The following is a 27,954-nucleotide window of genomic DNA, read 5'->3' on the forward strand; positions in this document are numbered from 1 at the left end:
TTAAATAGTAAGGAATGTTGATGCAGATCAATTAAAAAGTAAGAAAACAATAGTTTTTCGCCTTGACGGGCACCCATTCAATTCAATAGTTTCAGTGTGTGTATACCACGTGATAAAATACGTCATATATGTTACGTCGGAAAGCAATATATTGCTTAAAACAAAGACTTAAATGAAAGATAACTTTTCTTTTACTACACCATTTTAAAAACAAACAAAGGGCAGTCTACGCCTCTTAAAGAGGCCAGCCTTCGTTAATAAAGGAGTTTGATAAGGTGATTAGTTTCATCGACAAACCTGTTTCCAAAATAATGTTTTAAGAGTGCTCCGTCAGACGGCCGTATTGTAAAACGGTTTGTCGAAGTGTTTTAAGAAACTAAACTCTCAATAAAACTCTGGTAAAAGACCGAAGGCGGGATTCCATAAGCGGCGTAGACTGCGCTATGTTTCATTTAAAATGGTGAGAAAATAATAATAAGTTATCTCTGTTTAAAGTCTTAATTCGAAGAAAAATATTGACTTCCGACGTAGCGTTTATGACGCAATTTAGCACGTGGTATACACACACTGAGTTTATTAGCACAACATTCAAGTTCATCGCCTTAACTTCTGGCGGTGACATTTTATTTACAAGCATAAGAAGAGCCTGTTAATATGATGACACAGATTATTAACACTATTAAGATATTGATCATCCAAGTATAATCTAATTGTTAATGTGATATTGCTTGAACAGTGACGTAAAATAGTCCGTTCACTGAACAATATGAATTAATGACAACCCCTGCTGATACGATCGGGCATGTTTGGACAACAGCGGGTGTGTTAGTGATGAAAGATAATCGTTGTATGGCCACTGGTCAGAGCATAATTATTATTTGTTTTAATTCAATGGTCAGCCTTAAAAAGGAAAAAAAACACACATTTTGTTTCTAAAACATATCTTACAATAAATAGCAATATATGAAGGAAACATTTATTGGTTTATGATACTTTCTCGTCTTAAAGTTAAAAGATGTACATATTTAGCAAGTTTAATTTAGGTACTCTTCTGTTCAGCAGATCATAACAAATTTTTGCATTGTGGACCAATGGCAAAGATATTTAGGCAAACATTCATTCTTTCTATCTGTGTAAAAAGGACATACTATAATAAAGTAAAACTCATCTTCAACAACATTCGTTTGACAACATATACAATTACGATCATATTTTCTATATTCCTAACACGGCCTTTTTCGATTGCGAGTTTGTGAGCTGAGCATCTTAATCTGGTTAGCGAAATACGATGCTTGTCGTATTTAATACAATTTAGACAATTCTCGTAACCAAACGTACGATTCATATTACAATAAATGTTTAATTTGGCTTACGTGTCTAAAAGAGAAAACCAGTACTGAAAATAATGATCATGTAGTCTTTGTATGACACTAACTGAGGCAATATAATGTCATTATTATTCCATAAATAACTAAAAGACATAATATCAAGCAATGTATTTACCCCTAATGCCCATGACCCACTAATATTATTATTCATCTGATCCCAATAAACCAAATGCATCAAAGAACCGTGGTGTTTAGTTATTATTTTGTATCAATATTTCAGAATTCGCTCTTTACGTGCAATATCTAAGGAACCCTCCTAAGCTCACCATATACAGAAGTGTTCGTGGTTTGAACTCTCATCAGTAATTTTTGTTGACACAACGTCAAAAAGTGAGTTCAGTGAATAAATAGCCTTTAATGCCTGGTCGGCTAAAGCCTTTTGCGACTGATAACGTTTGCCATTTGGAGAAAGCGTGACTCTTATATATGTAAATTTTGATACACAATTAAGCCTTGTGTTATCGTAAAATATATCGATGTTTTCAACTCGAGTTCAAAATTTACAAACCATTCCTACAGTTTTCTTGGTATTAACGGTGATATTCCTTTTTTGCAATAATCATGAAGCTTGTTTAAGAGTATTTGTAGGCCAGTAGTATGAAAACAAAACAGTGGCATCTGAAAACAACAAAAAATGTATGTACCTCGTTAAGTGTCATAGTATTAGCATCATTATCATATATATGGGTAGACATATCATCTATAAACATGATGAACAATAGTAGTGACAATGATTCCCCCTGAACAACCATCAAACGTTCGAAAGAATCCGAGACGAGAAATTGCGATTTGAACAGACTTATACATAGCTTGTAACGTTTTAACAAATTTTGCAGACACATTATTGCTGTGAAGCTTAAAGCATTTGCCGTTTCTGTAAACTAGATCAAACGCCTTTTTATGTCTATGAATGCGCAATAAAGCTTTCCTCGTTGATGTTGTTTTACTTTGTTTATAATGTATTGTAATTATACAAAAAATGCAATCAAATGTACTTTTATTTTGCCTAGACCCTAATTGATATTGCGTAAGTATAGCGTTATCTTCCGCCGAGTTTCTTAACCGAGTATCTAACATAAGTGAGGATATTTTAGAGAATACACTAGTAAGCAGTATTCCTCTGTAATTATCAACTTTATTCTTATCACCCTTTTTAGGAACAGGTATCCAAATGCCTTTCGTCCATGATTAAGGATAAGAACACGTATTGTATATACAATTTTACACATTAAAGATGCTAAAATATGTTTTGACTCAATAAATATAACGGAGGTTAACATATCACAACTGGGACTTTTATCCCTCTTTAGGCAATTTATAGCCTTAATAACATCGTCAACGTTAAAATCACAGTCAAGTTGATCTATTACTTGATCACCAAAAGTGTCATTATTTATAACGTTTTCGACATCATTATCAATGAAAGATTCAGAATCAGAATTTTTTTTTTTTTGAAATTGTCATAAAATTCCTGTGAAGAAACATCGCTATTATTATAAATTATCATATTTATTTTCATATTTGCGAATAAGATCCCAGATCTGCCTAGGGTTACTCCTTGCTGTATTATGCAGCGTTTAACGTTGACTTTGGTTATATCTAAATTTAGTGTGACGTTTTGCCTATATAAACATACGATGCATACCAATTAACAAAATTAACGCATTCAATTGTCTTTAGTCTACGGTTTTGCTTATTTGCATTATTAAATCACGCCTAGCTTGTTCGCACTCATCCGTATACCACGGACGTACATGCTTTCTCCTAGAAGAATAAAAGGGGCACTCTTATTCCAAATCAATACATACACATGTATAACAAACATCAAGTTTGACTGATAAACCTTTAACTACTTCCTAAATAAAGCATTTATGGAAAATATTAATTACTGATAAAAAGATTATAACCGTGTATTTAATAGCAGAAAGCGCAAAAATATTAAATGATTGGTGAATGCTAAAAGATTTACTGTGGTCTACTAGAGTCGCATAAGGTAGAAATTACGTGTTTTATGCTCATTTCTTTCAACTCGGTATCCTTCATTAGAACCATTGTTTTCGACATTTGTTCTTCTTTTTGGAATATTAACAATAATATTAATTGTGGTAAATCTTATTTGGGAGTAAGAGTGCATCTTTAAGAATTGAGTTTACAATGCGCTTTGTTACACCAGATACACTAACTGCACTTGGATACAGTACCTCTGCAAAAGTATTTATACCATTATTTATATGAACATTAGATGGCAAAATACTGCAGACAATTTCATTAAGATGGTTTTCTTTTTTTTCTTTTTTTTTTGAATATCATATTATCCCATACTAATTTATCTATGCTGATTGGGTCAGTATTTTTATTATAATAAATTACATAACCTTATAATGATCTGTATTGGCACATGGGAAGAGCAGGAAAAACTGCCATGTAATATAAACTATATAAACTTTTCAATCAAAGGAAATAATTCACATGATGCAATAGCGAAGTCAATGATGCTGGACAGTTCATTCTTACTGTTGACCCTTCCGGAACCGGCATACGTGGGGTCTTGGCTCAACTGCAAGATGGCCGAGAACGAGTCATAGCTTTTGCAAGTCGTGGTTTAAACAGAGCGGAGCGCAATTATTGTGTTACAAAGCAGGAATTGTTAGCTGTCATCTTTTTCGTGCAGTATTTTCGCCAATACCTCTAAGCCCGGAAGTTCGAGTTCGAACAGATCACCAGGCCCTCGTTTGGTTATTAAGGCTGAAGGAGTCTAACGGTAAAGTGGCTAGGTGGCTAGAAATCCTGGCTTTGTATCAATTCGAGATTGAGTACAGGCCTGGTCGTCTTCAAGGTCATTGTGACGCTTAGTCAAGATTTCCCGTGCCCAGCAACTGCACGTGCGAAGCAGTTGACAATGAAATTCGGTCCATGCTTTAAGTGTAATCGACGGGCGGAGTTTATGCGTTTAGAACCACCATTTCCAGTCAGAGGTTAAGTGACAAGTAATTATTCCTTTCAGACAGGGCCTCAACTGTCGAACCCCCTGACGTTGGGGCCAAGACACTGTATTGGTGGTCAAAGCTGTCGATGTTGAAACGCTGTCAACATCATCCACTAAGCCATCAACTATCTCAGTTGTTTGTATTGGATAGATGGTTACAAAGCTGCAGAGATCGCCAACATGCAATCCCGTGACAATGATCTTGAACTGGTTTACGCTGGGCTGCTAGAGGCGCGCCGACCAAGTAAGGAAAAGATGGCACTGAATAGCCCGGCGGCAAGGCGCTATGATATTATCTGGGAAAATCTGTACTTAGTCTATGGTGTTCTTTTCCGTAAAAAGTCTCATGAAAAGAAACCGCAGATGGTTTCTTAAGGGTTTCTATAGTAAAAAGTTGTCATAAGTACGTATGTTTAATGTACTAAGATACTAATATACAAATATTTATGTTCAGGTTTTCGTTCTTCAAACATATATCAATGATAATAACGATACATGTGTTCAAAATAACACATACGTGTGAATAATTTATGCTTGCAAGCGATTACAATTACAGTATGCCGATGGCACATGTAATCGAGTGTTAACTATGCATATATATGGAAAAAAAAATGGTTTTACTAATCCAGACGAATATGTCGGCTGTCAGCAGAGTACAATGCCGATGCCGGAGGTGTGAAAAGGTGTGAAAAGGATTAGCGCAGCTACCCGGTTGTTGCCCACATTCTAAAAGCCCACGTCCCACTCGAGAGGTTGCCTTTCTTTTGTACGAGATGTTTCTTTCGGTGACAGGACCGGTACACCCTGCGGAAACATACGGATAGGTACAGGGGACACATATTAAATGAGGTTAAGAAAAATTGACCAACGGGGGAGTTTAAAGACATTTTAAGAGCATCGACGAATCCTTAGTATATTACTGAAAAGGACATGGTTATGATAGATTGTGAGGTGCTTTCGCCACCTGTGGCGAGTTTTGATGAGGACCCATTTATTTACAACGAAGGACAGGACCAGATGACCGGAGTTTCTACACCAACTGGGGACCGTCCAACCCACACATTCGGGGAGGCTGCACCAAGCTCAAGGGACCACCACCGCCGAAAGTGTCTTCGTTGACTTCATTCAGGCCTCCACTGCAGCCGGTTGGGAATATGCCCAACTTTCGGGCAGTCCCCTTGAATGAGTTCTTAGCTCGGAAGATGGAAGCCCAGGAGGACCGACAATCCAATTACAGTCAGTACAGAGTTTAGTCCCTGGTTTCGGCGCCGATGTCCAACACCTTTAAAATGTCGAAGGGCATGGCGTAACATATACTGGTCCCGAGCATGTCTCAATGTACCATATGGGACAAGTTACCCAAACTGATCAAGGAATCTGAGTGCCGTCAACAGATGTCGATGACTTAATGGGAAATTCATTTCCGACCTTCCAAACTGCTGAGGATATGCCTCAAAATCCCATCTTGGTGCAGACAGAAGTGCCGCGGACGGTTACATCAACTCCATCTAACGAAAGGACGCGAAAGGCAGATGACCAGCACCAACCCCTTGCTTGGATGAGAGGCCTACAGAGTTTGCATTTGTAATGCCAGCCTTGCAGGACTTGAATGACCCCCTATTTCTAGGGAGAGCGCTAACATGTGAAGAAGACCCAGCGGACAGCATTAAAAGATCGATACAACTGCACGAGGCTATGGCCTCTATCAAAAGGAACATTATAACAGCCATAGAGGCACAAACGGCACCGTTCTTGTCCGGGTTTCGGAGAGTGTGTAACACGTTGGACGAAACGAACAAGGAGCTATGTAAAATCGAACGCAAAGTTAATCATCTGGACCAACAAATAACTGATACGGAAAACGCTAGACAGATGAAGGGACAGGTTAGCAGGAAAATATGAAGGCTGCAGGATCATCTCTTTTATAAGTAGTGGGCAATGTTGTGCCCAGATCTTTGAGCACAAGAGACATTAACTTTAAGTTAAAATTATTATTGTTATATACATTAATACATTATAAAGGTAACATATTATATTAGAATTGATCTTATTTAACACAAACCCGTTTCAATTCAGAACATGTTGACATTCGGAGGGGTAAAAATATCATGTACTGACTCTGGATTTACATTTGTCAAAAGTGCTCTTCAGATAAACTAAACCCCACCCGGTAATTTAGTGAAATTTTTCAACATAGTCATGCTTTTAAATTTAAAACGTTCAACAAAATCTTTTTTCGATAGATATGTTGGTGTTAAAATACATTTATTTTCCTAACCGCTGGTGCGACGTTATATCCATATTTCTTGCATCATTTATCGTAAGTTTCTGTACTCGCACAAAGTCAGCCATTTTGTTATTCTGCGCAACTTCCGCTGTTTTATGGTCAAGTACAACCGTGTATAAGGTAACTCATCCTTTTGATTTGTTTATGTTTACATTCCAAAACTTAGGGCTATGTTCATAGCCTTTCTTTGTATCAGTTGCATATTTTTCCAAGATGGCTGTCATTAATTTCTTGGCACTTTCTTTTTTGTGGCGGTGACTTGACTGCCATTCAATTTGTTGTCACTGCCATCATTTTGGTTGGCACTTCCAACGTTTAAGGCATTGCCATCATTTTTCTTGGCAGTAGCGTTTCGCCAACATAAGGTTTATGTGCGAGTATAAAATCGACACGATTTTCGTCGGCAGTCAGTCTGAGTGAAGCCTTTTTTCAGAGCAGAACCACGTTACGTTCGATAAAGTAATAAAGCTTAGTTTTAACTGAAATAATAACGATAGTAACATTATAGAACTGCTTGATATAATAATTACTCAGCAAGCATTTAACTTATGTCTTGTTCGCCACCAAGAGCCGCAAATAAATAAATTAAACATTTAAAAGTATTTTTTCTAACGTTCAATTTTTTTAAAATTGATAAAAGCCTACTGTACTAACAGAACATACATACGTATTGCAGTTATAAAACAGACAACTGTATTGAGCAAGTAGGGTGACTTCTGTGTGTTATCTCGCTTAGATTGCCATTACCATAACAATAATAAAATCGCTGTGTACTACAGAAATAACACCGCTAGGTTCATGGTAAATTTAACAAATTAATTATATTATATGTAATGTAATACGATTTTTACGGAACATGCGCACCAGTGAAAACATAGTGACCTTTAATTAATATTACGATATACATACATAATATTTCAGTATTAAAAATTGTACTCAGATCGAGTGATGTTTCACCTAATGCAATAAAACTGTTAATACTTATGTGAAAACTACAGAAACAAGCTCAAATAGCACTGGGTAAAGACATAAAACACAAAACAAAATATCACAATCAAGAAACATGGAACAACAGCAACACTCCACAAACAGCACAGTGCATATATACTTTATAAAAAAAACTAGGTATGTTTATCAAGGATTGTTAGGTACCGCCTTGGAACGGTTAGTAAAATGTAAATTTACTGGGGGATTAAGCCAGTTTACGTGCACAAACCTCACTCTTATCCCAACAATCCTGAAGAAAAACGTAAATTGTAAATCTTATCAGAGTATGCATTGACTTGAGGAAACTTAATAATAAAACAAATAATAATAAACTAATAGGTAAACCCCAAATATATCAATGATTAGAGGTCCCAACTCTATCTGAAGACGGATGAATACAATTCAGAGTACCCTATGCAGAAACTTTTCAAAGATACGATGCAGTCATTGTTTGAAACTATGAGCATCACACACAGTCTGCTTTCGAAAAGGAAATGTTTAAAACTGTGTGATCTTAGAGTTTCATAATGAAAATCATCATTGTAATATAGAACGTGTTTCTGTCATTTGGTTCTTTAAAAAACACGATAAATTTATTTGGTATTTATTTGGTAAAGGCAGATACAATATATTAACCAAACAATAATAGTAAGATACTAGTATACAATGAGTTCGGTATTTACGCCGTATACCGCTGTATACTGCGATCTCTGTAATGAATATACTGGAGTATGTACATCACATGGGAAAAGAAATAGTGAATAATGTGTCTTTATTTCGTGGGATCTTGATTTGGATCACCCAACCCATGAAAACAACGAACATTAATGTCCCACGAATATTATGGTTTCTACGTTTGATCAGTATGATTCTTGAATGAAACGAACGAGCCCCTGTGTCCGATTTGACAATAGTTGATCAATGAGATTGCTTGCTAGCGGTACTGACCAACACAAAGTTGTCTTCCAAATTTCTGAGGTGGATATTGCTCCATGCATAAACCCATTTTCAAGTTTAACCGAGTAATTCTGGCTCGATTGCAGGTACATTGCATTTCGTATAGCGCATTTTCATCGTGGAATCAATGCATAAATCATACGTACGTCACGCAAATGACTGGCGTTGAAATTCCAGAATTGGTGATATGTTTAGTATTTGGTTGATCGAATGTATGTCACATCTACGACAAGGAAATATAATCTCTTGATAAGCTTACCATCATGGTAAAGTATTGAAATCTGGCTTTGCTGTTTTAATATAAAAATAACTTTACTGTGATTTTGATGTCTGACCTTTTTTCATATCAACTATGTTTTTAACGCTGTGAGTGAGTAATGCATCGTATTTCATCTACATATTAGACTGGTTAATGCACCAGTCAATTGTTACCACGCACCCCCACCCCCAGGTCCGGTGGTATACCGGGGATAGCCTCGGAAATGTGCCGTGTTTTTATCTTGCCGGTGGCCCCGCAGTACCGGGTGAATGCGGTGGTTTTGTCTTCGCTCCAAAAATAGAGGGGAATGGGCCTGGACCAAAAGTCAAAGTCCCCGCTATTCCCCAGACCTGGAGGGGGAGGGGTGGTCGTGGTTGCAATGGTTTGGTGCATTAAGACTTAATATTTTCCAAAAAGTGTATAACACTCAGGTCTGAACAAAAACTATTTGACATATCGATATCTATACTCGTTGTCGCATGATTTTTATTGTCGATTATTTTTGTTAACCGCAACAAAGTCCGATCTGAACTGGTAGTATATTTTGTTCTACATCATATACCTTAATCTGTAACAATTGTCTTTCTCTTGACTAGGTTTAAACGGAAGAAAACAAGCATCTGTTTTGACGAATTGATTGAATAAATTTTGTTTAAATCTACCTTATTTAAGTACGTGTGGTATGTTTTATTTGTAAGCCAGGGGTATCAATTGCAAAATATCACGCTACAGTTCAATACACGGTTCACGTAGTTAAGGATAATGACACATGGGATTTCCACACCTACTGCGCACTTTCGATTTGAAACGAAACAAGGAATAATTACAATGGATCAGTTGAATAAAGGTATTTGGTTTGTATTCTTTTTAATAAAACAATATATACACTAATTTTACTGTAATTATTTAAGGTGTCAATTTGTGAAGGTTTTAGTACATGCAGTATTATAGTTAACGAATTTAATCCGTTTAATTTCGGTATACATGAAGGGAATTTCCATACTGTGAACTTACCTTTTGAAAGCGTACTTTAAAATGGATCAATTGAATATGTAAACAAGTAAGTGATTTGTATTATTTGTGAATCAAGCCACCCAAATTTTATTTACTATAATAAATTAAGGTATCAATTAGCGAAGTTTATAGTCCATGTATTACAAAGTAATCAAATTTACTCGAAGAGAGCGTCGTCCGTTTAATTTGAGTATACATGAGGGGAATTTATACTCGTCTCCTGTATATCTTTTTGTTCACATTTTATTATTATGCTTCTCGCTAAATTTTATCTGTTTGCTCGTAAACTGTTTGTATGCTATACTGCTGGCATCATTGCCTGAATGCATTAAAAATTGGTGTTCTTTTGTAAATTATTTTTATTTGAAAAACGAAACAAGGTGTACTTTAAAATGGATCAACTAAATAAAATTATGTTGTTTTATTTCCCTTTTCAATCAACCAATATGATGATTTAATGTTTTAATTAGTGAATGTTAGAGTCTATGTGCTACAAACTAATCGCATGTATTCCTAAAGATCGACCACCGTTTACTAATTAACAGTACATGTTGAACACAGGTAAGAATTGATAAAACACAGGTAAGAATTGATCATTAAATATGACGTCATAAAAAACACACAAAAAACTATCAATATATCAAAATGCCATTTCACCGTTTGAAACAGAGAAATATAATTCTTATTTCACTGGTAAATCTATCAACCACCGGAAAGCATATCATAAGAGAGTATTAGTGATCGACTATTGTCTTTGGATTATGAACGAAAACCTTTTCACAAAATCTTTAATTGTTTCTGATTGGCTTGTTTAATGCAATATACTTAAAGTGTTGACTAATGTGTACTCTTGACTTGACAAAACTCCATATTAGTCTGAAAACGATTTTGGTCATCTACCATATTCAGCTCGACGAAATGAGTTGAATAAACTCTTGCGAATGACCAATCAGTTGATATTAATATGAATAGTTGGCAGTGTATGCATCAACATTAAATTAAACATAATAATAAAGGGAATAAATTATTAGACGAAATGTGATGGAAATGCATTGCTATATGATAATACACGGACTGTATTTTCTTCTTCTTTTCTTTGCCTTGTTGCATGTATGCAGATTTTAAAGCGAATATACCTATATCAAATTTCGCAATAACAATACAATTGTAACATTTTCAGCATGAGTACAAAACCCCACTAGATGGCGCAGTGTGTCGCCTGCTCGATTCAGTGCAACGAGGAAGCACACAGTTGTCCGAAATGTCTCAAGGTTTGTTCTTAAAACATGAACAAATGTAAGCCATCATTAGCCATGATAGAAAAATTGTTTTACAATTATATTCATTATTACACTACTGAAACGATCTATAGCAATTGTTCTAGGCTCTGATTCAATAAGATATCGTAGTCGTCTTAAGAGTGCCCTCCAGAATGTATTTGATAATGGTAATAAACAATGTATTAGGAACACTCCTGCCATTTCCTATCGAAAACAACCTTGGATGTATACCGTTACGTCAGTAAAAGTAGTTCGTAAACTTTTGAATAAATGTATTGATTAATTGTAGTGTTTTAACGTGTATTTTGTGTAACTACGTTTAAATTCATTGCCAATGATGTGAATAATTGCATAAAGAAACAAGATTCCCGAGATTAAAATTATCAAACTGCTAAATTGAAATTACTACGCGATCTACGCGCAGCTTAGTTAACTGTAAAAAATCTGACTTTGTAAACAGTTCAAATACATCCGAGGTTGTTTTCGATGATAAATTGCCGAGGAGTTCCGATTGAACGATGTTAAATGCACAATGTTCGGTAATTGAACTATTTAAAAATGAAAACATCTGTCACCTGGCGGTTCAAAAATCTGCAATGTGGTGGGGCAAACGCGCGGCGAAAAGGTGCCTAGTGGCTGGGCGAAAATGCGTAAAAGTTTTATTAAGCATTTTTGCCAAGATATATGGCGCATTTTTACCCGCCACTTGTTACATTGTCGCATAGCCATTTTCGTCCCGCCACTTGTCACATTTTTACCACTCAGCTTGTCACACTTTCACCTCGTCACATTCGCCCTGCCACTTGTCACATATTCGCCCCGTAACTCTATAAGTTTGCCCCGCCACTTTGCACATTTTCGCCCTGTCTTTAAGTGCAGTTTCGCCTCGCCACTTGTAACATATTCCCGCCACTTGTCACATTTTCGCCCCGCCACTTGTTACATTTTCTCTCAGCTTTTTGTTACATTTTCCCGCCACTTGTCACATTTACGCCCTATCAATTGTTACATTTGTTTTGGCCTGCAACTCGTCACATTTGTGCCCCGCAATTTGTCACATTTACGCCCCGCCACTTGTAACATTTTTATCCTCCCGCTTGTTACATTTTCGCCCCGGCACTTTTTACATTTTTGCCCCGAAGCTTGTTACATTTTCGCCCCGCCCCTTGTCACAATTTCGCCCCGTAACTTGTTACATTTTCGCCCCGCCACTTGTAACATTTCTGCCCTCCCGCTTGTTACATTATCGTCCCGCCACTTTTTACATTTTCGCCCCATCACTTGTTATATTTTCGCCCCGCGACTTGTTACATTTTTGCCCTCCCGCTTGTTACATTTTCGCCCCGCCACATTTAACATTTTCGCCTCACCACTTCTTATATTTTCGCCCCGCCACTTGCTACATATTCACTCCGCCATTTTTGCCCTCCCGCTTGTTACAATTTCGCCCCGCCACTTGTTATATTTTCGCCCTACCACTTATCACATTATCGCCCCGCCACTTGTTACATTTTCGCCCTTCAACTTGTCACATATTCGAAGCTCTATTTGTTTCATTATCGCCCCGCCACTTGTTACATTTTTGCCCCGCCACTTGTTACATTTTCGCACCGCCATTTTCACTCCGCCACTTGTTACATTTTCGACCCGCCACTTGTTACAATTTTTGCCCCACAACTTGTCACATTTTCTCCCCGCCAATTGTTGCATTTTCGCCCCGCCACTTGTCACATTTTCGCTCCGCTAGTTGTTACATTTTCGCCCCAGCACTTGTTACAATTTTGCCTTCCCGCTTGTTACATTTTCGCCTAACCACTTGCTATATTTTCGTCCCGCCACTTGTTACATATTTGCCGCGACATTTTTGCCCTCCCTTTTGTTACAATTTTGCCCCGCCACTTGTTACATTTTTGCCCTGCCTCTTGTCACATTTTTGCCACGCCACTTGTTTCATTTTTGCTCCGTCATTTCTCACATTATCGCCCCGCCACTTGTTACATTTACGCCCAGCCACTTGTCATATTTTCGCACCGCCACTCGTAACATTTTCGCGACGCCACTTGTTACATTTACACCCAGCCACTTATCACATATATATTTTCACCCCGCAACTCGTAAAATATTCGCCACGCCACTTGTTACATTTACGCCCAGCCACTTGTCATATTTTCGCGACGCCACTTGTTATAATTTCGCGACGCCACTTGTTACATTTTCGCCCCGCCACTTGTAACATTTACTCCCCGACACTTGTCATATTTTTCGCCCCGAAACTTGTCACATTATCGCACCGAAACTTGTCACATTTTCGCCCCGCCACTTGTTACATTTTCGCCCCGTCACTTGTCACATTTTAGCCTCGCAGCTTGTTACGTTTTCGCCCCGCCATTTGTTACATTTTTGCCCCGCCTCTTGTCACAATTTTCGCCTCGCCACTTGTCACGATTTTTGCCACGCCACTTGTAACATTTTCGCACTGCAGCTTGTTGCATTTTCTCCCCGCCACTTGTTTTATTTTTTTTGGGCCCCGCCACTTGTCACTTTTAAGCCTCGCAGCTTGTTACATTTTGGCCCCAACACTTGTCACATTTTCGCACTGCAGCTTGTTAAATTTTCTCCCCAAAACTTGTTAAATTTTCTCCCCGAAACTTGTCACATTTTCGCCCCGAAGCTTGCTACATTTTAGCGCCGCCACTTGTTACATTTCATTTTCGCCCCGCCACTTGTTATATTTACGCACCGCCACTTGTGATATTTTCGCGACGCAACTTGTTACATTTTCGCGACGCCACTTGTTACATTTCATTTTCGCCCTGCCACTTGTTACATTTACGCGGCGCCACTTGTGATATTTTCGCGACGCAACTTGTTACATTTTCGCGACGCCACTTGTTACATTTTCGCCCAGCCACTTGATACATTTTCCCGACGCCACTTGTTATATTTTCGCCCCGCCACTTGTTACATTTACGCCCCGCCACTTGTCATATTTTCGCGACGCAACTTGTCATATTTATGCTCCACCAGTTGTAACGTGTTCGCTCTACCACGTGTTACATTAACGCTCCGCCACTTGTTACATTTCATTTTCACCCCGCCACTTGTTACATTTTCGCGACGTCACTTGTTACATTTTAGTTCTGCCACTTGTTACATTTTCGCGACGCCACCTGTTACATTTTCGCCCCGCCACTTGTCATATTTTCGCGACGCAGCTTGTCATATTTTCGCGACGCCACTTGTTACATTTTCGCCCCGCCACTTGGCACAATTTCGCCACGCCACTTGGCACATTTTCGCAGTTTCTACCTATCATTAGGCACAATTTCGCCCTTCCGACGCGAAAACGCAAACACAAGAAATGGCAAAAATTAGCTACTATAAGCAAAAGACAGAAATGATAAGCTGAACCAGGCTGGGATCCATGGCAGTCTATTGTAATGGGTTCATTTGAATTGCGAGGAACAGTCACAGCGGCCTAACATTAAGAAAGACCCTGTTCAACGGCACATGTCTTAAGCATAGTTTATGCTTAAAGAGACACATAACGTACACACAACACAAACAGACCCCATATGCATTTACATCTATTAACTGATACATGCAAGGGTCACCGACTTGGACGCTGAACAAAAGCATCATTAAATAAGAACAAGATAATTTCACCTTTTGGTTTTCTTTCCAGATATACTGTCCAAGTTGCTACCTCTTGAAACAGAAGCTAGAGGCATCGACCTGTCGGCGGCGAAATTGTAATTGCTCACAGTTCATCGCTCTAAGTATGTCATGAACTGTCATTCATTTTGTAAATGTCATTGGTATCAAAGCTGTCAAAAATGATATCTTTATACAAAAATTGTCACGTACGAGTAAGCTTTATTCGAAATCGAAATAACCATGCGGCCTATGAAGACAATATTTTCATACATCGACATGATTAGGAAAAGGCATAGATAAAAAAAATAACAATGCTCGAAAAGAAATTTTTAATTGTTAAACATTGCAAATGCACTATTTTTCTATTGAATTAATAACACATTTTGGAAGAAAATTCATAATAAAATATGGCTTTATGCCGGCTAGGTTCGGCTCATAACGTGCTTATGATAATAATATGATATGTAATAAAAAAAAAACATATGCTCCTGACATTTTTGGAATCAGTTTTTAAATTATATAAGTAGATTGACTGATTTATCCAAACACATAAAGGACATACCTATATATATATACATATATATACAATTTTATATGGTCATTATTAGAGACGAATGGCCATGACAATAGTCCGTCAAGCGAGCAGATCAGACAGGATAAAAGACAAGTCCAAGGTAGACAGTTACTTTGTTCAGTAAATGAAAATAAAATTATCATTTAAATGTGTCTCATGTTGTGCAAAACTATAAACAATTACAATTAGTTAATAATCACGGTTTTACCCGTTAGATGTTCATTTTTAGATATTTGTCATAAAACTATTTTGTCTGTAATTAAATAACTATTTCTGCATATTAAGTGACAGATGAAGTATCAAAGACAAATAGTACTGGCAATATTGACAACAATTGGGAATTCACCGGACAAGCCCTTAAATATGATACCATCCCAGAAAAGCCCAAACGAATGCAGACAACGGCAACCAATGCCAGTATAAATCCGGCATTGTCACAACGAAAGGCCAGTAAAGCACATGCAAGAGAGGCTCCGATACCATCGGGGACCAATACACCTGCAAGACAATGGACGGAGAGTGAATCTGATAACGAGGATGACAACAAAGGTCGCCGACACCGTGTGGTTCCGATGAAGCCCCGATTTCAGTCCGGAAGCTACCCAAGTACGCATTGGAACAAAAGTTATAGTGATACATCCAATTCTGAGAGGCATGACTCGGAGGGAAGTTATTCACAAAAGGATTATATTGATGATGATTTTATCGTAGATGACCTAAACATGGATACATTCGATGAGATACCACCTTATGACGAGATCCCATATGCCTTAATAAGCTGTGGTGTTTATGATGAAAAAAGCATTCGAATAGCTCGAAGGAAACAGGTACAGAAGAAGCTGCTACAAAATTTTCAACGAGACTCAAATGTCCCTTCCAATGGTGACAAAAATGGACAAATACACGAAGATGATCAAGAACTTAAAGACACAGAAAAAGAAATGGATGATTTGATAAATGGCTTAAAGGATATAGCCGAAGGAAACAATGATAAGCCAAAAAATGCATTGTTTGAAACTAGACAACATCAAGATGCTAAAATTCAAAATGAACAAACCCTCTCTCAACCATCTACTTTTGAGGAAAACGATATGTCGAATCCTGACATCGGTGACCCGCCATTCACAACTAGTTCAACAGACTGTTCTAATTCTTTGAAAATGTCAGTAACGCGAAACAGTAAGACGAGCACTACATATAAACATACAGGCGAGTATTTGAATAAAAATAAAATGGATTTAATGAACGCGAGTACAACAATACTAGAAACACAGAAAGATGTACAAAGACCTCCGTCTCCAATAAATGTCAAATCGTCTGAAGACGAAACAAATACGAAGGCAACTTGTCTCAGTAGTAGGCATGAATCAGAACAAGAGAAACACATACGTGAAAAGCGCCTTCAAAAGTTTCAGCAAGATCGAAAGTCTACATGTGCGGTTAATCGTAATACCCCAAAACTAGATAACAGGGATCTCGCTCCGAACTCGCAACGTTTGTTAAAGCCAATTAAATGTACAGCTTTAAGGCATAACTTAACAGTCGAAGTTCTAAACAAAGAACAGGAAAATAAAGAAGCCATTTATGATAAGCATGAAAACAAAACACAACACGAAATGCAACGTGAAGTGACACAAAATAACGTGTCAATTGAACATGCTTATTCAACTTTAATGGAAACTGCGGACGAGAAGAGTAAAGAAATATTAAATACACAACATAACACGCCATCAAATGAAAGTGATTCTGATGATGACTGTGTCGTTCCTACGGCTATGCGAGTACTCAATACATCAAAACGAAAAGATGAAGCATCTAAATCTAAGCGTGATCTCACTGACACATTGTTAGGCACTATTCTAAGCATATCAACAGAAAATAAAATCAAACCAGCTTTAAAGGGAAGCGGAGAGCAGAATGGCCAAAAGCTAGATAAGGGGGATATCGCTCCGAAAGCGCAACCTATGTCAAAATCAATTACATGTAAAGCTGTTAAGCATAACTCATCAGTCGAAGTTCTTAACAAAGAACAGGAAAATAAAGAAGCCATTCATGATAAGCATGACAACAAAACACAACCCGAAATGCCCCGTAAAGTGAAACAAGAGAACGTGTCTACGGAACGTGTTAATTCAACTAGAACGGTAAAAGCGGACGAAAAGCCCGGAGAAATTAAAGAAACACAACATACGTTGTCATCAAATGAAAGTGATTCTGATGATGACAGTGTCGTTCTTACGGCTATGCGGGCACTCAATACACCCGATCGAAATGACAAGGCATGTAAATGTAAATGTGGTTTTGCTGAAAAATTATTAGACACCCTTTTAAGCATATCAACAGACAATAAAACCAAACCAGCTTTGAAGGGAAGCAAGAACAAAAACAAAAACAAAACATCTACCAAATCAAGCTCTGGTTCTGGCATATTGAAAGATAAAGTAAGCAAGACATGTATGAATGATGAGGAAAGGCAGACGTTTATTGACACCATTGAATCTACACTTGAGACAAAAGCCGAAACTCTTAATTCTGCGTTTAAATATATGAGGATGAAGCAATCCAAACTTCCAAAATGCCCAGGTAATATTTTTTCAAGATATGATCATGATTTACAATAGACGCATTACATGTATGCACTGTAACTTCAATCCTTACTGTGACTCGTCTTAAGTATGGAATTTTGAAGATTTCCTTATTATTCACGATAATGAAGTCAAAAATAAAACAACGGACAAACGATCGTCAAGCCATATAAATATTTTACAGCATGTGGAAGTACAGATTGTAAAGAAAAAAGCGGAGGAGCAGTTCAAGAGCTGGTAGTTGCAGCAAGAAAGGAAGGATATGAAGTTCATGATGTCAGCCCTGATGGAAACTGCATGTTCGCTGCCCTTGTTGACCAGCTAGAGGTACATAAATGTTGTTATCAAATAATTACAGTATGTATATGCGTCATACCACTGGACATTGGTTAGATTAAGTTTACACTAATTCATCTTAATTTAAATGTGGAGACAGTTGAAAGATCACATAAGTCACTATAGCTTCCGTTTCCTCGGTAGAAATCGGCACTTACGACATTGTTGAGATACCCTGACACAGTACCGCTCCAACGGAGGCGGATACCTATACCACTTGAAAACAATAACCCCCAAATCTAGATTTAGTTGATGTTAGGAGTGTTTATGAAGTTTAAAATTCATTCCGGGGATAATGTAGTCTTGTCGGTGTTTCATAGTATTCATCCCAATCAGTTTGTTAATTCTTTTTTAACAAACAAACATAATTATCACAAATGAGTTTTCAAATTATTATTAAGTCTCTTTAATAAACTATATACAGCATGCCGTCTTATTTTTGTAATTATGATGACAAGTCTACGTTGAGAATTCCTTAGAAGACCGGGGTGTACTTATAATACGATTTTGTCTTTTAATTGAAGCTTTTTGTTTTTCTATTTGTCTGCATACCTTATCAGATGACTCTAGTCTGGAGAGTGGGATGGCCATTCACAGTCTGTCGTTAATTAAATGAACTGTTTGCAAATAAATGTTGTAACCAATCAATTATATTATTGGCTGTATGGTGTGCTGTTTCCCCTTGCTGAAAATAAATAGTTGTAAATTAATAGATTTCCTTCGCAATGCTGATAGTGAGTTGCTCTTTAAAACAATTAGGTATCGAAATTCATTTAAAGTGTCCACGCTGAATCATCATCCCCAAGGAGGAAAGGCGCTTTAATTCCTTCAGCACTTAACACAGACTTTTCTGTGAATATTTAAGCATGCATGAGTTTCTCAATGGAATCAGTTGGCTTTTCAGTTCTCTAATACCTGCATTTCTTCTGGTTAACATGGGACTGAGATAGAAATGGGCTTCGTTTGTAAATCAAAACAAAACCTTCAACTTGCTATATGCAATGACCCTTTCGGCAATTGACAGTATTTTTTGCAGTGTTTGTATGTTTATATGTGCTTGCATGATGGAAACTGTGTAGGGCGTAAGATTTCAATCACACGTTAGCATTCTAACACTAAAACTTTTAACAGTTGCTAATGTAACCTAACACTCAACAAATAGAGTGAAATGGTTAAGGTGTTTTTTCTTTCACAGTTCTGACCTGTTCCACAGTTTATTCATTTCGCATGGACCATAGACGTCCAGGGTTTTTGTGCCGCCTGTCTTTTTCTAACCGAGTATCATTACACATTTTATTTTTTCGGTGTACTTGTGGTTTTCATTTTTCAACTTACCCGATAAATGCTATGGGTGATATACTTTCATAACTTAACGTTACAACATCTTTCCACGTCTGTTTTCTGATAGCGACATTTCGAAAACATTGTGCATCGAAAATTACATCCGAAATGACGTCATGGTGTCGACGTTTTCCCGTACTGTAATGTTTAAAAACTGTCATCACTCTCCTTTCTCTTTGCTTTAAAAATGAAAATGAAGCCGTTTCTTCAAAGTCGATAGCTATATGAAACAACTGGTACTGGGTATTATGGTTCATAAAAGAACCGTCTTTGGCTGATTTTAAAGTCATATACGTGTACTGTGCAATGGTAGTATCAGAACGGTCAATATTTTATGCACGTGATAACCATGACGGCAGTATCACTAGAAGTTCTTTTCAAATTTGTTATATGCTTCAATGTACAAGCGATATAAAGAAACCCTGCATGCAAACATAAACATGTTCTTTAATAACCCCAGGTATAGTGATGTTTAATGATGACTTAATTCTGACAATTTTCACATGCTTTACGGGAGTACCGCTCTGTAACACAGTAACATTAATGTATCATAAATTTCAGTTGAACATCATGTAATTATCGAACGGATTGACGTTAATTTAGACACATTTGGTATAAGGCACATTTATTTTATTCGCTAGTTATGCATATTGTACGATCAAAAGATGATAAAAGTAAAAAGATAATTATTTCAGATGTATGGCGACACTCGGTTTGATGCCAGATCGTTGCGAGAAACAGCAGTTAACTGGCTGAAGGAACACCCCCACCTTAACGACGGGGAAAACACACACTTCCAGTCATTTATAGACGAAGACTGGGATGCATATTTGCAACGAATGGTTAGTTTATAAATTAATTTTGCTGAGCTTGAAGAAAACAAGATGGTCATAATTCAAACTAAAAAGTATTGGTCCATTTTAGTTCTGAGGCAAATGCTTTGTGTATTTCTTTTTTTAATCTAGAATATACGAGTTCATATATATCACTACATGCTACGGTTAATAACACCAAAGCTTGTATGTTTTAGAGTATGGATGGGGAATGGGGTGACCATCTACAGCTTAGAGCTGTGTCAAATGTTGTAGAGAGTACAATCAAAGTGTTGAGTATTCGAAACAGGGAGGTTGTTTGGACGAGTATAGGCTCAGATGTAAATACTCATTCCAGTGACCGCGTGCTTACCGTCGGCAACGTCAGCGAGCGTCATTATGCAAGTCTTTGGCCATCAGGTGCAGTAAAACTATTACATTTAAATTTTCCTGCCAAAGTGTTGATCAGTTTTTTCTGGATATTATAATTATTGTTAACATGCTGACAAAAAACTCTTATGTGATCAAACTTATTTGCTCCATAAAACATTGCAATATACCAGGACAAGTCCAGTAGTAAATGATTCCCCAAATATCCGTTTTGAGAGGCACAAGGTAAGGATACCAACGACACTGAACGAGAGACACGTACAGACACCACAAAAACTACACTCCTATCAAGAAAGCTTTACCAGTATATGATGTGATTACCGTGTTAGAACAGTCAGTGAACGTTGACTGGAACACGAATTTACTGAGGGACTAAACTTGTTGATATGCACATTACGTCACACTTTCCCATATGTGTATTAGATATAACACAATTAAAAATAGAAGCCTTATCAGAACCAGCATCATCTTGAAAACAATGAAAATTAGGTATAACTAACATATTAACTGATAAAATTATTTTAATTACTCAATGTAATACTCTTTTCAGAAAGAAATCTGGAATCAGGGAATTTGGATAAACCAATGCAATTAGAAACACAACTCCCGGAGTGGCTGGATACTTATCAAGGTACACTGGAATACTTAAAGCTGCCCTCTCACAGATATTCCATTTTTACAACTTTTTATTTTTTTTGTCTTGGAAATAGCAACTTTTTGCGTGAATATCTGCAAGCCAGTGATATAAGATTGCTGACAAAAAAACAGATCGCATATTTTCATATTTCCGTTTGATCAATAATGTTTTATGGCGTAACGGTTTTCGAAAAATGCATAAAAGATCAATTTTTGCTCTTAAATATTAAATTCTGCGATCTAATTTTTTGTAAGCAGTCTTCTATAACTGGTTTCCATGTATTTTCGGAAAAAATGGCTCGTTAAAAGATAAAATAAAAAACTTGTCGAAACGTTCAATTTGTGACAGTGCATCTTAAAGGACATGCAGGCATTTAAGTTGATATTTGTCCACACAAACATATTGTCAAATCGATTATGTCGTCGATTGCGACGGTTTTGGAGTCGCCGTTCAAAAACTTTAAATGGACTTGCATAATGAATAAGATAACACTACGTATTGTGTCTACTATACAATGTTGTGATCATAAAATATTTTTGTATTATTTCGGACAATTACCATTTAGTTTGAGTAACAATAAACAATTCTGTTGTAGATGGGTTTTAATAAGAATAAGAAAATTGAATTTGTAATTACTTTAAATACAATTTTCGACATATATTTAAACGTTATAAATATAATTGCAACCATGGTCATTTCATTAACACTATATTACAGGAGCAACCGAGATGGCCATGTTTGGCAGTGATTATGTTGACCCAGTAAGCGGTGTCCCTTCATGTCACGTGTCATTCCTTCTAAATGCAGTAGCCCCACTACGCACTGTTATAGATACATCTACTATATATTCGGCGCAGATGTTAGATAAAGCCGATGGCTTTATTGAAGCCGTAAGGTTTTTTTTTTATATTTACTTTACTCTTTCCTTGTAGACTTAAAAACTATTTGTTGAGTTCATATGTATTTGCCGTTTCTCCTATTTATAGCTTAAAAGGTAAATTCTCGGCTTTGATTAATAAATATTTAGGAATTAAACATTTGCTAATATATTTAATTATGGCTCTTGTAAACATGAAAGTACATCACAATTTATTTATTAAGGTGCTTGGCAGTGTTATCCGTGAATGTGTCATGTTTTGTTGTCCCTGTTGTTTTTTCTGCTTTCTTATCTTCACATTTATTTGTATTTGATGTTTGCGTTTCTTTATAAGTGTTTTTGTTGCTTTAAATTTTCCGAAATATTCATATGTATGTATGTTTATTCGTAGAAATATATGATAACAAAGTAATTATAGTATGCTTCTGTAGGTAAATCACCATGCCTTATCAATTCAAATAGTAATAACTGTTCGTCCTACTCGACCAGTTTTAAGTATTGAGGGTCAGTCTATGCTATAATACTGAATCCAGTCCTGAAAATAGTTAAAATATATGTATATTTTAGTTTAAGAAACTGCCAAAGACATATCACAACAAACCAGTGGACATAGATCCAGTACCAGTTGGCAGTTTTATGGAAGGCACATTCAATCCACCACTTTGCTGGCTTGAAGGAGAGGAGAACGAGATGCAAAGTTGGCTAAATTCCAGCATTTTACTTAAAATGCAGCTTCCGAAAGATACCATTGTTTTGGAAGTTGAAGAATCACGCTGCCATTTTGGATATACAAGAATTATGAAAAACAGTATAACTCTTTATGGGGATATGGCATCCTTCGTCTATATTTCACATAGTGAAAAAGGTCCTTTCAATTTTCCGATCCCGTTCACGCATTTCAAACCCAGAGTAAGCGGTTTAGTTACAATGGTACCGATGCACTGCTACTCCATTTCGAAATGGCCAGATCAAGCTCGGGAATGGCTTGTAAGAAAGCGATACCAAAACTGGCCCCCACAACACATAAGATCTGAAATTGAATTAAAGGGCTGTGTTCTGGTATCTTCGTGTCACCCAGAGAGTGACAATTCAACTTCTGAATGGAAGTACTCATTTGCAGAAGCAGAGACGATCTTGTTCAAAGAGGCACTTTCTGAACATCAGAGGTATTGTTACCTGATATTTCGATACTTTTGTATGCAGAATTTAAGTGAAGTCAAACCATTCAACATTGACATTCCGAACAGCATATTTTTCTTCAGTTGTGAAAGAATTCCCTGTGATATTTGGGAAACGTCTATCGCTGGTTGCCTTTTGTTCATGATAAACGAACTCAAAAGTGGTATAAGGAAAAAGGGAATACCAAATTATTTTATTGCGAAGAACAATATGATAGATCATTTCAGTGCGGAGGAAATAAATCTAGTCGAAGAAAGTCTTTGTCAGTTTCTACTTCAGCCATTACTGCATATTCGTCGACTTAATAAGAGTATGGAGGAACTCACAGATTGTTTAAATGTGTTTGAAAAGGTTAGCGACGATTTGCAACAATTTTCAAGCGTGAAATCGTCGACACTACAGGTATTTATACCATGCCAGATTGAAATTGCTCAGTACTTCATTAGACACTTTTATTACGAGAGAGGTCTTGAAAAAATGAATGAAGCTTTCCAAGAGCGATTGACAGTGAATACATGTGATGACAGCATGCCATTCCAAGTGTTCCTGCAAGCTGCATTTAGCGGACTCAACTTTGCTGCAACAGTTTGGTTTGCCTTATACGCTGATAAAATTCTTCAAGGTCAACTTTCCAAAACATTGATGAGGGAAGTTTGCTCCGATCTACACCTACTGCGAATAGATGAAGTACTGCCCAAGGACGTAGCAGGCACTTACGCTGAGTCAGAGGTGCCGATGTCCTTTACGTTAGCGTTCGATTCATTTTGTCACGATTACGCAGCCTTCCTTGCGTTTGTTGGGAAGAAAACAGAAGCGCTTCCGGTTCTCGAGTTTTGCGCAAAGAAGCACAGGCAATATCAAAGCCACCTGAAGGAAATGATTAAAACTGGGAAAGACATTGAAAGTTGTGCATTTAAGGATGAGAACATGTTCTGTGTATACGCAGCGATTTTTGCACTATATATCAAGAAAAACGAGAATGAGAAATTCTGTGAATATTCGGACGAAGCAAGTGAACTTGTTACACGGATGAAAAGGGGCTACGCTTTTGTGTGGCTCAATATGGTGTTTGCTGTTCTTTACGGCGAGGCAGGTTTGAAAAGACTAGCGGATCAACCTAAAAACTCCACTACTTCTGATATAAAAAAAACTGCGAATTTTATGTATTGGCCTGTCCGCTATCTGATGTCCTAGAATGTGAGGGGTATAAACATGGCATTTGAACCGGTCCAGTCGTTTTCTGAAATCAAGTATAAAAAATAAAATTTACTATCAAAATTATTATTTGGTATTAATATGTTAGATAAATTGGTTAAAATTAGATTAACTTTTTTAAAATCAAAGTTAATTAAGTTAAATATACTCAAAGAAATTAAGTTTACTTCAAATTTGATAACAAATGATTTTTCAATTTAAATAATATAGTAATGATATATTATATTAAAAATACTCTGCATGAATATAAATGCTCTATGTGTGTGCGTGCTGTATTTATCATCATTTGATATCATTCACTTGCTTGATTATAAGAATACGCTTTGTTAGCGTTATTGTCACAATGTTTGCATACATGTTTTTATTATCATATTTGCATGAGTGAAATTCACGCCCGGCAATCATTGGAGCCACAATATTTGCTATGCGTTAAAAAATGCGTACGGAACTTCTTTGTTGTAATGCCAATGAGTAGAAAATGTATGATAACGGTTAGTTTGGTCTCTTAATTTTTGATCAGAGGTTGAAACGAGTTAAATTTATAAAAATCTGGGAATGCAGTTTCTCATGAAATGGACTATGTCTTCTGCTAAATCCAAAAGTTGTGATGAAATATCAAAACAAATAACTTGCTAGGAAACTATAGATTTTCATGAAAAGTGTTATCGTTCCGTAGCTTTTAGCAAACCCCTAATATATTTCTAGCTTTTTATTGACAAAAGTTTGCCTCGTTACAAAATTTAAAAGTGAATATGTTATACTTGCTGCGCAAGGTTAGATTTGGTGAATGTTGTGTTGCCGGTGAAAGGTGGTTGTGCCAATGATCCGTTATGATGCTCATGCATTGTTTTTAGATCTTTAGTTAAATATATTTTAAAACCAATTAATACACGTCTATTTTATACTATGTATTTATTTGGTGTGCATTAAAATTCACAAATACCACAAAAATCTAAGTTCATATACATGTGCTAATCCCAGAGAACATTTTAATAAGGAACAAACGAATGTTGTAGCTCCAAGGACTGCCGGCCGTAGCATTGATCTGTTATCCGGAGCGGGATATGGTATTGGAGTTATACTATTAACTGGTATATATGTATTTTGTAAAGCACAATTATATGCCTTTTGCGAGCTACATGATAAAATTATATGTACAATTTACATGTTTACAATGTCACTAGAAAAGAATGTCGACAGCGAGTTATGTATGAAAAAAAGAACATTTACTTACAATTTAAAAGAGAATTTTCACAAACCTCTTTTACCTGAAATGCAATTTTTTAACAATTACCTGTAGCTAATTGAACCAGTTCACGTACATGTCTACGATTTTTCCGGATATTTATTGTTTTTTTAGTTAACCGATTTCTGGAAATAAGAATGTTTATATTTTTAAAGATTGAAATAGCCAATTCAATTAGTGGCAACAAATTTACTCAGTTCAATGAGATTCACAAGGGTATGCACAATGTAAAAATACATACATTGATTCTGTGATTGAACTTGAATACCGGCATTTTGCATGCTTATAAATCCATGACCCATTCCATTTTTTCACTTCATCTGTTTTTTAATTGAATAAATTCAAATAAATATTAAGCAAGATGTTTAACATATGTAGTGTCATGATTGATCGTCCGTTGCTGACTAAAGATGCACTCTTATTCACAAATAAGCAGTCCTACAATCAATACTATTGTTTCAATTTACTGAAAAAGATGAATAAATATCCCAAACAACGATTCTGACGATAATTACTTTTAATATTTTAGGACCAACAAGTCATTTAAACTTTGTTCCGTTTTCATCTATGAAATACACGGTTACAATCTTGTTATAACTAATTAATAGTGTCCATCAATGCATTAATTAGTAAGAAGTTAAAGGTTTATCAATTAAAAGATTGGTATACATGTGTGAGTAATGATTTTTGATACGAGTACCACTTTAAAGAATCAAATGAAATAATGTTACTTGTAAATTAAATATATATAAAATATAAATACATTTTAGGATTTTGAAAGATGTCACGTGATTATGATCAATGTCAAGTGATATTTGTGACGGTAGTGATTAATATAAAACAAAATAAAGTAACCACAGTGTTGAGTTTGGTAGTTCGGTGCATATATATATATATATATATATATATATATATATATATATATATATATATATATATATATATATATATATATATATATATATATATATATAAACAACAAGTACCACAATAATGTCTAACACCTATCTGCAGTTTATTGATGTATTGTCACTGAACGAGTTAGAACAATGGAGAGACTTAACCCTTCCCAATAACCGTCTAAATTTAGACATTACACGAGAAGAAAACGGGAACACGATTTCAAGCCTACAATTCATTTATGTGATTGAGAGTAATAATGACCAATCAGGTGGTTATGCGACCTAAAAAATATTTGTGTTAAACAAAGCACGGATCCATAAGCAATACCAAAACAAGTATGTCTTCAATGAGCCTTTAATTTGATTGTTTAAGCTGCTCTCTAGCAATATTGCAAGTTTACAAGTTTATTTTAAATACCCCAGTTTATGATAACATGACATCATGGGTATATGGGACAAAGAAATACATATACGAGGCTATTTTAAAACAAACCAAAAACAACAACTTGCAATATACACATATACGAAGCAATAGAAAACAGGAGATAGATATTTTTAATAATGCGTTAAACAAACATATGTGATATTGATGCGAATAAAGTAACTCATATAACTGTTTGCATATAAGATTATATGTATTGACAGCCTTAAAACGTACTTAATATCTATTTTACAAACTGTCATTACTTGTTATCTTTGCTAATTGGTTGTTACCTATACACATTAAAGAATTAAATTTGATGCGTGTCGATAAATCGCATTCTGCTATCGTTAAGAGCACTGCATTCAAGAAGATAGTGTAAAACAATACATTGTTGCTTCATTTGCTAGAAGTATCAATAGTACTAAATCATATATTTAAAAAGAAATCTGTTAGTTTCTTTTTTTACATTACAGGTCAGCCATTTTATATTGCGAAACATATGTGAATCCGATATATTGTTAAGACAACATTTTATAAAATAAATATGTTTGACAAATAAAATCCAAAGAAAAGTATTTCCACGTAAATTTACCTCATATATATATAATTACTGAACATTAA

At 36.1% G+C, this 27,954-nt stretch overlaps 1 protein-coding gene across 3 annotated transcripts; it reads left to right on the forward strand.

Moving 5' to 3' along the window:
• The first annotated feature begins 9,643 nt into the window (after positions 1-9,643).
• Positions 9,644-26,372, forward strand: LOC128233931 (uncharacterized). Of its 3 annotated transcripts, none has more exons than XM_052947817.1 (11): positions 9,644-9,711; positions 11,059-11,149; positions 14,844-14,937; positions 15,424-15,489; positions 15,675-17,972; positions 18,159-18,301; positions 20,347-20,493; positions 20,682-20,883; positions 21,404-21,484; positions 22,208-22,380; positions 22,935-26,372. In XM_052947817.1, the coding sequence occupies exons 2-11, from the start codon at positions 11,081-11,083 to the stop codon at positions 24,738-24,740; spliced, it is 5,079 nt and encodes a 1,692-aa protein (XP_052803777.1). In that variant the 5' UTR covers positions 9,644-9,711; positions 11,059-11,080; the 3' UTR covers positions 24,741-26,372. The 3 variants fall into 3 exon arrangements, with proteins under 3 accessions (XP_052803777.1, XP_052803779.1, XP_052803778.1); XM_052947819.1 differs by lacking the exon at positions 9,644-9,711 and adding an exon at positions 9,906-9,924; XM_052947818.1 differs by lacking the exon at positions 9,644-9,711 and having other exon boundaries at positions 10,704-11,149.
• Positions 26,373-27,954: the final 1,582 nt, after the last annotated feature.

The sequence above is a fragment of the Mya arenaria genome, chromosome 5 (genome assembly GCF_026914265.1).
Source record: "Mya arenaria isolate MELC-2E11 chromosome 5, ASM2691426v1".
NCBI lineage: Eukaryota > Metazoa > Mollusca > Bivalvia > Myida > Myidae > Mya > Mya arenaria.

Bases quoted from the DNA above. Each gene is read 5' to 3' on its own strand.
- LOC128233931 (XM_052947817.1), top strand. From the start codon at position 11,081: ATGGCGCAGTGTGTCGCCTGCTCGATTCAGTGCAACGAGGAAGCACAC. The intron at 17,973-18,158 runs GTAATATTTTTT...AATATTTTACAG, and splicing joins CAAACTTCCAAAATGCCCAG to CATGTGGAAGTACAGATTGT. The intron at 22,381-22,934 runs GTAAGGTTTTTT...TGTATATTTTAG, and splicing joins CCGATGGCTTTATTGAAGCC to TTTAAGAAACTGCCAAAGAC.